The sequence below is a fragment of the Idiotropiscis lumnitzeri genome, chromosome 11 (assembly GCF_059441095.1).
Source record: "Idiotropiscis lumnitzeri isolate Australia: NSW breed Sydney's pygmy pipehorse chromosome 11, RoL_Ilum_1.0, whole genome shotgun sequence".
Taxonomy (NCBI): domain Eukaryota; kingdom Metazoa; phylum Chordata; class Actinopteri; order Syngnathiformes; family Syngnathidae; genus Idiotropiscis; species Idiotropiscis lumnitzeri.
This window is the reverse complement of record NC_142401.1, coordinates 432,376-444,483: the sequence shown is the minus strand read 5'-3', so window position 1 is coordinate 444,483 and position 12,108 is coordinate 432,376. Positions and strand designations below refer to the sequence as shown.

Genomic DNA, 12,108 nt, shown 5'->3' with positions numbered 1-12,108 from the left:
AGAGGTGCGGTTGTCTCCAGCCGTCGGACGGGTGATGGCGTCACCTGACATGTATTGCAAGCTAATTCATGATTTGGAGGCGCCGGCGACGGAGGTTGGCGAGCGCTCCGGCCCGCTGTGACGACCCTTCTCTGACAGAGTGTCAATACAAAGCAATTTACAAGCGCGTGAGAAATCCACCCTTGATAACAGGCAATTTCTCTGCTCGGCTGCCTCCACTTGGCCAAGGTGGGGGTGCGCCGATGGACGTGATTACGGCTTACGGTGGGGAAAATCGCCGCTGAGGAGTTTGGGGGGGACATAAATTGAACAGTAATGGGTCTGGAAAGCAAATTGGTACAAGCGAATATAATTGTCATGCCAGAAGCACCCAAATTGTTGTGGATTCTTTCTGGAGGCAAAAGTGACAGCAAAGGGAGCCGTCCAAACGGACTTTGATTTGCGACTGTTTGTTTCCCGCTGACGGGACCCGCAAAGTCGTCGTCTGCGAGTGAAAAGAGGAAAACGCAAGCGAGGAGACGCCGCGCCGATGCTGGCGTGTGTGTCTTTGTTATTGCGCTCAGATTGGAGGCCACAGGTGAGGACGGAGATAATCACCTCATTTCTCTTCTTTGCCTTTTTTCCCGGCAGGACTTTTCATCCTCCTTCCTCTCGGTCCAAAAGCCAAAGGTCGCGGCTTCATCCGCCGTGACACGCCCACGCACAAATCAAGAAACGTCGTCGTTGTCGTGCGTGTGCGTGACACACCTCTGGCACCCGATGCCGTGCACTCGTGCCTTCAAGGTCCAAATGCTGAATTCTTTTTTCCCCCAAAGAAAATAACGCAAGTAAAACAATCGTTGATTGCTTTGGGCGCCGTTCTGGATTTTCTCCTCAATCCCCAAAAATGCGTGCAAAAATTATTCATCTGATTTGACTGCCGACCAATCCCGAGTGGCCCAAAACTCACTTGTGATCTTCAACCGGACCAATAAAAGTCGACGACGCAAACGGAACATTTTGTCAGCGTCTCCCAGCATGCTTTGCGGTACTAAGAAGTGTCAAATGCATTTAAAATGAATGTTTTGTGTCAATGATATTTGTCATTTCATTATTTGCAAGTATCCTATTGCGTAATCATTTTAGTTTTGATGTCGTCCAGGATGAAGTTTTGACAAAATAATCGCGTCCGTGCATTTAACAATAACACCCCCCCCGCGCACAAAAAAAAAAGCATCCGTGCGTGACAAGAGGCTATCGGCAGAGTTTTCCTAATTTCTTACAAGACGCCTGATTAGAGGTGGCTGACACGTCGTGTGCGAGACTTTTGTTCTATTGTTGTCTTTGAATGAGTCGAGAAACTAAAGTCGCGCTCCACAATAGCGGCTGCTGCCGACGTTGGCTTCTTCTGCTTCTCTTGTCAAAGTTTCCTTGAAGACAGAAAATGTTGAACCGCAAGTTTGTTTTGTGCAGGCTGCTTCCCGTCGCACAACGTTTGCATGCTCTTTGCTAGGAGAATTCAGCAGCCGAGTTTGGGTTTCTTCCTCCACCTGTCTTCTAAACAAAGAGGCACCCCCCCCCCCTCTCGCCATGCAGCATCATCCTCACATGAGAAGGCAGCAGAGAGAAAGATGCTTTGACCCTCGTCGCTCCGCCTCATCTTCTCATTCCCGAGAAAAGAGGAAGGGGGGGGGGGGGCAATGGGTGACTGCCGGAGGTGAAAGAAACCTTTGAATCAAGTTGATTTCGATGCGCATCTTTTGAGGAGGTGTCACATCAAAATCATTGCAAGAGATGAAGAGCGCGTTGGGTGTGGTTGGTGTTCTTCTATGAAAGGACAAAAAAAAAAAGAAGAAGCAGAATCTGGCACGTTGTGTGAGGCGAATCCAATGCCTTGTCATTAGCCAGGCAGGCTTTTGTGTTGAAAGATTTCAGATTCTTGTCCTGTATGACAACGTGTCCTCGCTCTTATCTGCTTGCTTCTCCCCACAGGCCTCATTCAATACTCCTCTCTCATCTTCCTACTTGTCACTTTCCCTCCATGTCAATTACCCCCCCCCCCCCTTGTCGGGCCACCATGTTTTCTCTCGCGCCTGCTCGTCCTTTGCACGCCTTTCCTTCCTTCACTTTCTTCCCTTTTAATGCAGCCACGTACGCGTCTTGTCCGCCTATCGTCGTTCCTTTTTTTTTTTTTGTCCACTCGCCGCCTCTCGCTCTCGCCATGTTTACGGTGTCTCATCTTCCTGCAGGATGTTGAGAGTGATGCCGATGCTTTGGCGCGGTCCCTCGCCCGCATCCCGCATCTTCTCTCCTCCCGGATTCGGAGAGTGAGCGACTGACCTGAATCTGTCTCTTTGCGTTACGACGCGCTGCCCCGTTGGAAGCTGCGCTTGCTCTCATTTGTGTGAGCGCGTCCAATTGGACCTGCCGCAATGAGAAGCCAGCTGCCTTTTGGAAGGCCACTCGCACAATTGCTGGGGACGTGCACGTGACCCGGCACAATTTGAAGTGGGGGAGGAAGTGTGACAGAGAGAGAGGGGGGGGGGGGGAGTGTGCATGATGTTTGTTTGAAATGATCTCACATCCTTGCAAAGCAATTATTTCACAGTGTGAATACAAGAAAAGCCGAATGCGGGAAGACGACGGAAGTTGTCACCCAACATCTGCTGGAGCGCCACAAGTTCACGCTTGCCATGATTGACTGTTTTCCTTTCACGTGCGGACGGTTTTACATGTTGCTGCTGCTTCCCGGAAAAGCGCAAAACGGGATGCACCTCGAGACTTTCTCCATAAAAAGAGGCCTCGGCGTGGAGGTGCGGAAGTGAGCACCTCTTTGTTTGTTCTTCTCTCAAGTAAAAGAGACAAACTCTCTCTCGTCTTCCTTCCTTGTTTGTTGTTATCGGAAATGTTCGAGCTCGTTGAACCGGACGGCGAGCTTGTCTTTATTGCAAGTGACCCTTGACACGCGCCATTTGCAGGTTGGACTTTTTCACATGCTTCTGTTCGTCCCGTGCGTGTGCACGTGCGTTCGTCCACATGCCATCGTGCGTACAGCTCGGGCATGTGTGTGTGTGTGACATTTTGTCATTTTAGATTTGTTTCAACACGTGACACACCACCTTTGAATTATGGACATTTTCACACAATGAAAACTTCAACGTTGAGCTCCTTTGTGCGTGCGTGTGTGCGTGCGTGTCTTTCTGTCTGGACCTCTTATACATTCATCAGCACTCACGCAATGATCCGTATTTTTTTAAAGATGTTATCTGTCACATTTTCCCAAAAGAAAACAAAATAATCTCAAACTGCCAGCGTCTTGTGTGCGTGTCCGCGATTGCGCAATCTCTGCCTTCCATCACATGCTGACTTTCCTCTGCTCAGCCACAAACTTCTTGACTTGTGCAGCAAAGACAAACTTTATCCAATTGAGTGTGACAAGTGCTCCCCCCTCCCAATCGCCCCCCCCCCACCCCCCTCCCGGCACATGAGTGAAAGCATACATAAGAAACTTTCCAGCAAAAGATTGCGTGGGCGTTAGATGGGGAAGAAGAAACATCAAATCTGCCAGAAAAGAAAACAAGGCACAGAGCGCTGACTTGTCAAAGATTGTGACACTGAGGGAAAAAAAACGCTACCTCCGAACTTAGTTTGATAATCACTTTTTGTGAGACTTCACTCAGCATGAGATTGCGCAGCAACGTTTTTGTTGTTTAGTCGCGACAACAACATGATATCAAAAAGCAAAGTAGGACGAAAGGAAGGAAACGCTAAACACGGAGCAAACTTTTTTTGTTCTGGTTGAAATGTGATGCACTTCTTAGTTAAGAAAGAAATTGGTGCATTTCCCATCGCGCTCGGCTCGCTTGTCTTCCTTCGGGATTGGGTGAGAAGCAGGCGACATCCTGGATGACACTGGAGGGGAAAAAAATACAATCTCACCAAAATGAAAAAGCAAACGGATTAGCATAGGAACAAATAACGCAAACGCACCCACCGCCGCTGCATCGAAACATGACGGAACTTTATTATTTTATCCGATATTTTAGAAGGGAAAAAAGCTTCAATAATTCTTTATTTTATTTCAAATTGGGTTGTCACCAATGTGCTTACAATATTATGCATTTCATAGCAATAAAAATAATAATACAACCCTAATGACACTCTTGATCTTATACCATGAAATGAGAAAGAAAAAAATACGTACGAAATAAGGTATAGGTACTTTAATACTAATTGACCTCAGCTACTTTCCTTGGGCTCGTTTATCGTACAATTCATACATGCATTCATTCTCACTCTTCTTATCTGATATTAGGTAACAAATATTTTGTTTGTGAATAAATGCGAATCATTATTCTGTTGCATTGAAGTGACTGAACTCGACTGGATCCAATTGAAATGCATTAGGAGGCTTGCTTGGGGCCCGCCAGAAGACCGGGCCGGCCCTTGAGTGCATGCAGAGTAATTTCAATTGCCCCCCCCACCACCAATTAAAAAAAAATAAAAAATAAAAAAAAACAACCTTGCGCCAGTTGGTGGAAAAACAAAGACTGCAAAGTGAAAAGGTGCTAAAAGACTTGTTGCTGTCACTGCCGACACTCTTCCGGCAATCTCATGCTAAATGGATGTCTGACAAGTGAGTTACCATGGCAACGTGACATGGAAGGCACCTTTGTGCTCATCTGCGCCGCACCTTTGGCTTCCTCCCCCTCCTCGTTTTCATCTCAATTCTTTTGCAATTCCTCCTGCTACACTCGCTCTGAAACCTCTGGAAGACGTTTGCAGCACAACCGAAATCCAAGAGATGAGCAGGTCTGTCATAAAGTCAGAAATGGGGAAAAAATAAATCAAAAAGGAGTCAGGCCAGCCTCCACACGCCAAAACAAAATCAAGCCAGCTCGCCGCCACTCTTATTTTTAATACTGTGCATCACGATGCATTACGGTAATACGCCGAAAGCGCGTGCTGTTGGCGGCCACCTTCAAAATAAAAGCTAATAAACTCTTTTCCGTGAGAAATAATTTTCATAAAATTATTTTAAAAAATCATAAAAAATTCCGTTTTCGTTATCCCACAACCAGAGCAGTGCTGGAGCACACGAGGCCAAGTACTTTCATTCAAATCTGATGAGGCATTTCAAAATAAAAGGCAAAAGAACGTGACATTATCTTGCCCAATAAAAGAAACCTGTTGCTGAACTTAACTCTTGATTCATAAATATTACTAAATATATTGCTATACATGATTATTATGATTGATATTATTATGAAAACCTAATATGCTAGACAAAAGATGAGGGCGAATTTAGAATCAGTGCAAAAATTGATCTTGAAAACTTTTGTTGCATCTCTGATTTAATAAAAAAATTTAAAAAATGCTGACCAGTGTAATTAAAAATACACCAAAAAGAAAAAAATCCTGCTGGATGCCTTGCAGATCGGATCAAATCATTTTAGTGGTCTGAAATCTGGTTGTACTGCAACAACAATGTGTGTGCGTGTGTGTGACTTATTAAAAGAATTTTTTTGATGTCAGCACTGGACGCAGTGTGTCGCAAATGTCAACTGAGTATCGACACAGTGAACTCGAAGACGTCATGAGGTGAGAGCTCATTCCGCCTCTTGCTGTGAGTCCATCATGATGACATCATCAGCATGGGACACTCAACAAGTCATGACAACGACACACACACACGCGCGCACGCGCACACACGCACACACTATGATACAACCAAGCAGTCGTTGCCATTCTTGTCTCATTCTCTTTTAACACGACGCCGACACACACACAAACACACCCACGTGCAGCCTCCATCCTGCGGTTAATTAATTGAACTAATTACGGCTCCTCGTGTGTGTTGCTTTGCCTTATCTCAATCCCACAATGCACTTGATCACAAGCTGCTGTGTTGGCGACAACAAAAGTGACGGAAACGCGCATCACACACAAGATGAAGACAGAAGAGGTCAACGCTTGGCAAAATGTTTCACGGCTTGTTTAGTTGAGGAAACGTCTGGCGTTTTATGACTGAACCAGCCTTGATGAGTCATAATTGTTTGATTTGGCATTTAAAATAAATCAATCAAACAAAAAAATGAACTCATTTCCATTTTCTAGTGTTATCTTACACGAACATGCAATTCAATTTGATCTTCTTCTTCGAAATGTTGATTGGGAAATATTTCCGGGTAAAAACAAGCCCAAATATGTTTTCTATTTCTTGTGGCTCCTCGTCGCTTAATCGACCTCAACTGATTTCTTTTTCTCTCGGAGGGAAAGCGAAACCTTTCAACATAGCGTCAGTGGATTTGAAAAACAGAAATTCAAAATGGGACATCAAAGTCGGCCAATATGCGTGTGCGTGCGTGTGCGTGTGCGTGTGTGAGGACACACTCCCTGTTCTGTTCCACACACGCGCGCAAGCCACAGCGGCCATCGTAAGCTCTTCGCAACAATTGTAAAGAGTCTGCTTGACTCCTCATCAAATTGACTGACAATGTGTGGCGTGGGAGTTGCACGCGGCTGACCTCGCCCTCGCGTGCACGCATGCAACCGTCGATAGCGTCGGTGTTAGCGCGCGGACGTCGTGAGGGGGCGGCGGCGGCGCTAATTGGACAGACTCGGCAAGATCCCGGGAGACGAGACCCATTACGGCGAGGGGAGCTCCCGAGTGCGACCGTGAAATATAGCAAAGGAAGTGGAAGCTAACACGAATTAGCTTCCAGCCGCCGCGTTGCTACGTTGGGCCACGTTTGCGTAGGCTGCTCTGCATCTTGAAAAATATTGAGGAAGAAAAAAAAACATGCGAATCCACAAATGCCAAAGTGCAAATACGCAGGAGTCGACTGTAATATCAACAATCACCACGAGATGGAAGACGTCTTTGTTCCGCTTCCATTGTGTCTTATGTTTTGCGTAGGTTTTGTTTTTGTTTTTTTTTACAGATTTGAAATGATATACAGCTCAAAAATCTTACAATTTTGACTGAGCCAATTATTGTGAAAAAATGTGTAATGTTGAAAGACAAAAAAACATTTTGAAGGAGAATAGCATTTGAGTCATCTTTCAAGAGTAGCTCAACATTTCCACACTAATTTGGTCACTTGCTCAATTTGTTGCTTTTTGAAAAAAAAGTTTGTCTGAAAAGTTGCTGCTAAAGTTGCAAAGGATCACAAGTTATAAAGTTAAATAAATTAGAAATAAAAAAGCAAATCCAAATGAAATCCATCCATTCATTTTCTGTCCTGCTTTTTTTTTTTTTCATGGATGTTGCGGATGTCGGATCCGAAGCCAGCTCAGTTTGGACGCTTAATCCGTCCTCCGGGATGGATGACCAAACTGTTGCGTCTCAGGGACAAAATGTCCATCGCTGTTAAACAATCAACGGTTCTCAGAACCGACTGCGTTCAACGTCTGAGGTTCCGGTCGCGTTGCGTCGCAAGCGGAATCAGAATCATCTGGAAGGTCTCAAGTCACGTGCGCTAACGTCACATCAGGAAGCAAAAGGTCAACGGAGCACGAGGCTGATATTTTTCTACCTGTGGAGAAATTCACAAAGCGGTCAAAAACGATCGTCCATGAAATGTGAATTTCGTCTTTGACGCTGATGAATACTGAAAAGCTCCACTTCGCCTGACCAAACCAAAGCGACAAGCTCGTGTTGGGAATGGTGCACAGCTCTTTCGATTTCACTTGCTAAACAAGTTGAGAAACTTTGCTTCTCTGGGAAATATTCAATCATTTTCAGTTATTAAAACCTCCCCTAAAGAAAACAGAAAAACAAGAGCAGCAAAACACAAGCGTGCAAAATCAGCTCATTAAATTGCTCTTATCAGATCTCCGCCCTTTGTCTATTTTGTCGTTAAGAAAGAAAACTTTTGCATGTTTAGCCCCTTACATGTGCTTTAACGCGATTAGGCGTCAAAAATGCCTCTGGAGCAGCGTCACGTTTCACAATAACAAAAGTTGCTAATTAACCAAGAGGCTCAATTCTCATTGACGTCAACCGCAACAATTTCATGTTTATTTCATATAATAAATAAAAATGTGTGATGAGGTTTGGGACAATCATCAAGAAATCATTCTGGAGCAGCTGGTCTTCATTGAGCTGACAACTAGGTGTGTTCTGGTTCCGTTGATGCCAGACGTGAGCAGCCCTTAAGGAGATGAAATGAATGCACGTGAGAAGGTTCATCAATGCACGAGCGGCGACCTCATACGCTAAAAGGCCTACAAATGGCTGTGGGGGAAAAAAAAGGAACATCTATATAAAAATATAACCAGAACGGAGTACAAGTTGGAGGACCAGACAAACTTTGGAAAAAAAGTGCAACTTATTGTCCCCAAAATATGAAGTCCAAAACTTGAGATCATACGCCTCAGAATTTCTCACACTTTTTAAATCCAAGATGGAATAAAAAAATGAAATGAATGTCAAGTGTTGAAGTATATCCAAGCCATTTTGTACAGAACGTAGCTTGCGGCTGAACCGGATCCTTGCCAAAAAAGAGAAGCGGGACGCGCCCTAAAAAGGTCGGTGCAGACACGTAGCAAGCTAACGGCTTGTGAGCCCCGCTTCCCATTAAGAACTTCTTAATAATCACAACAAGGGTCCAAGTTAAGAAAGCGAAGCTCAAAAACAAAACAAAACTAAAGCAGATCGACACGGTGAACAAAAAGGAAACAAACGAACCCTCGACGGTGCAGTGCAGTCATCCACGTCGAGACATTTTCATTTAGCAAAAAAATTTTAATCTCTCCTTGATGCGTGTTTATTTACAAGTAGTAAATCTGCAAAGTAGGAAATAACACAATATTTACACATTGAATGTTCACCTGCAAACTTGTGTGACAGTTGCTTCAAGTCTGAGACACTAAAAATGTTGGGGTTTTTTTTGTTGTTTTTTTCCGGATGTTTTGCTTGGTTTGCAGCTCAGTTAGAAGACTTGAAAAAAAAACCAAAAACGGGAAATCAAAGAGGCAGTTGAGGGGACTTTTTCCCAAAAGCTTGACGTTGTGGACGTGCTTTGGAACGCACTTTGAACACGCCCACCATCAGCCCCAGCAGTGCAAACATGAGCGGCGCCGCCGTCACTTGAACAACCACAAAAAGCGTCAAGAAGAAGAAAATCACAACCTGAGAGAGAATGAGTCCAGAATGTCGGTCACGACGCCTCTTTTGGTCTGGTGCGCTTCTGCGAGCGATCGTCTGCGCGCTACACTGGGTCGATCCGTACTCGCCTTTCACACCGACGACGCACGGGAAATTCACAATTCCCAAAGTCTGTGCGTGTGGCAAGTAAACGATGGAGTGGGAAAATGTTTCCAGTTGACGTTGCCGCGCGTCTCACTCACGTAAACAAAGCAACCTTTGTTTTGTTTTCATCGAAAAGCAAACGGGAGAGCCGCAGCATTTGTGACGGGCGGGAAAAAATAACGACGAGTCGAAAGCAGCAAAGTCACATTTCCGTCACAAAGACACGAGATGCTCGTCATTCGGACCCCCGCCGAGGTCCCATCAAGAACTTTTGACTTTCAGGCAAACTGAAAAAAAACTTTCTCTTGTTTTGTCTTCAGCGTACCTTCAAATGTACAATTGACAAAAACAACCTGAAGACAAAAATGAACACGTGAGAAAGTCTACAATTTACAAATGAAAAGCTCATACAGACCACAGTTTGGTTTTGGGAAAGCCGAAAAAACAAAAAGGATTTCTCGACAGCAAGTCAAAAAGAAGCGGACTTGAGTTTTCTTAAACGAGGCGAAAGGCTCGACAAAGAAAAACCGCAGCTTCTGAGCGTCACGCCATCGCCTCCTTCAGACAAACACCAACGCAGCACAGCAACGAAAAATGTGGCTTCAGGCGACACGACGGCGGGGGCGCCCCCTGACCTCACCGGGCGCCCCCTGACCTCACGGCGACGTCGCTAAACGTACTTGTTGGCGCGGAACGGAGGAGGCAACGCATTTGGCGCTGGCCACCAAAAGCGGACGCAGCAGCGTGAGCCCAAAACTATAAATTGCTGCTGTCTTTTTGTCTTCTGGCGCTTTCCAACGTTTCATTTCAGTCACAAGGCATGTTCATATTTCAAAATCATACGCTAGCACATTCCATCCAACAAAATGTCTTTGCACTAAACAACATTCAAAGGAAACATGGCACAGTACGACTTTTCTTTTTTTGTTGTTTTGTAGCATTTTTCAACAATCAAAATGTATTGTTGGACTTTGTCTCTCGATTAGAACCCAAAAATGGGAAAAAACTTTAAAAACGTAGCTGGATTTCTGTATAACATCTTTATATTCTTCCTTTGTAGCGTTTCTGTAAATTGTGCAAATTCAGCAGTAATACAAGTGGCGAGAGATCCGAGAGTGAGCGGTTGATTGCATTTATACAAAACAATTTTGGGGGGGGGGGGGTTGCCAACATCCGGACACGTGAGCCACAAAACTTGTCTCCGTTGTGCACGAGCGGCCCCGCTCGGCGTTCTTTCAGACGACGTCCGCAGGAACCGAAAGTTCTCACGGGCAAGCGTGTCCGCAAACGCAGCGTGTGAAAATGTCACACATACACCAAGACTCCAAGGCAAACACAGACACGCCCACTTCTGCCCTCACTTCCGCTTTGCAGGATACCGCCCGGATGCTTTTGCAGTTTGCGTTTGTTGCCAGACGGACGGCGGCGGATGATCCTCAGCTCGTCAGCGCCATCGTGTCGATGACCTGCTCCAACTTGCTCCGCAGCCGCTGCCTCCTCGCCTGCTCGTCTCGCTCCAGCGCTGACAAGATCTGAAGACAGAAAGGAGGCGAGCGGCTTGAGGTCGGACTCGGGCGCATTTGCAACATGGCGCCGCACGTTCGTTCAAACAACCAACAATTTGCCCTTCACCGCTCCGATTTTTGGGGGAGTTTCACACTCCGCATATATAAAAATACGCTTTGTTGTCAAAACATCGTCAGCGCTAATGCTAACGTCCATGGAAAATCCCATTGAAATGCGAACGAGCGCTATTCCTTCAACGAACGAATATTGGCAAAATAAGGCCACGTATTGTCGCAAGTCGACGTCAGCGCTCACCTCGTCCTTGTACTTGACGATGTACGAGTAAATCTCGTGCAGGGCCGACATGCTGTTGAACTGGTTGGCGTGCAGTCGGGACTGCTCGGCCAGGTAGGCGCTCATGTCCTGGTCGCTGATGGCCGACATCCGCGAGATGTCCGAGTAGTACCTGAAGGAACGCAAATCAAAAGCATTCGGATCAGGTGTCAACGAGAGCCTCTCAGTCGGCGGCGGCGGCGGCGGCGGCGGCGGCGCACCTCTCCACCCAGTTCTTGTAGTTGGGGATGTCTTTCGCGTAAAGCAACTTGTTGGACGGCGAGTCTTTGCCTAATTTATGCTCGGACGTTGAACACGAGTCCATGAAGGTCTGGGCCACCACCGACAAACAAGCGTCGGTGATGCTGTTCTTGTGGATGTCGAACACAAACTGCGGGTTCTTGATCACGTTCACCCAAAAGCGCAGCGGGAGGCTGCCGGCAAAAAAGGCATCAAAACAAAGATTTCATTCGCTAAAGATGCCAACAAGGAACGCCACACGAGGCGGGAGCTTTTGGGATCATTTTTAGGAACTTGACGTGACCAAGCAAGCTCGTGAAGCGCTTTACAGCGGAAACTCAATTTAAGGAATAAGGAGGTCAAAGTGCTCGTCACGTCAAATTACTTAAAACATCCCAGGCAGGACAAAATTATTATTTTGTTTTTTACGTCAGCACAGTACAATTAATGTAAAAAAAAAAAGTTTCAAAAACAGTTTGAAAATGTTTTGAAGTAGTTCATCCAATTTAGCGCCGGAGTAAAAAAAACATCCCGGAATGTGAATCGTTCGAGGAGATAAGGTAATTTGAGGCTGATGTCGCCACTTTCTATCACCTTTGTTGCCCCCGCCAACATGGCAGCCACACGTTTGCACACGCTCTGCTTATGATGGCAAAGTTGCCCCTGCCAACATGGCCGCCACACGTTTGCACACGCTCTGCTTATGATGGCAAAGTTGCCCCTGCCAACATGGCCGCCACACGTTTGCACACGCTCTGCTTATGATGGCAAAGTTGCCCCCGCCAACATGGCCG

At 46.0% G+C, this 12,108-nt stretch overlaps 1 protein-coding gene across 2 annotated transcripts in view; it reads right to left on the bottom strand.

The window, feature by feature from the left end:
* Positions 1-8,707: 8,707 nt before the first annotated feature.
* plxna1b (plexin A1b) overlaps positions 8,708-12,108 on the bottom strand; it is an 80,065-nt gene continuing 76,664 nt past the window's right edge. For both annotated transcript variants that reach the window (XM_088307939.1, XM_088307940.1), the window contains exons 29-31: positions 11,296-11,508; positions 11,057-11,207; positions 8,708-10,767 (exon numbers count right to left, since the gene is read on the bottom strand). In XM_088307939.1, coding sequence (XP_088164065.1) covers positions 10,672-10,767; positions 11,057-11,207; positions 11,296-11,508 — 460 coding nt within the window. In that variant the 3' untranslated portion in view covers positions 8,708-10,671. The remainder of the gene's footprint in view (positions 10,768-11,056; positions 11,208-11,295; positions 11,509-12,108) is intronic.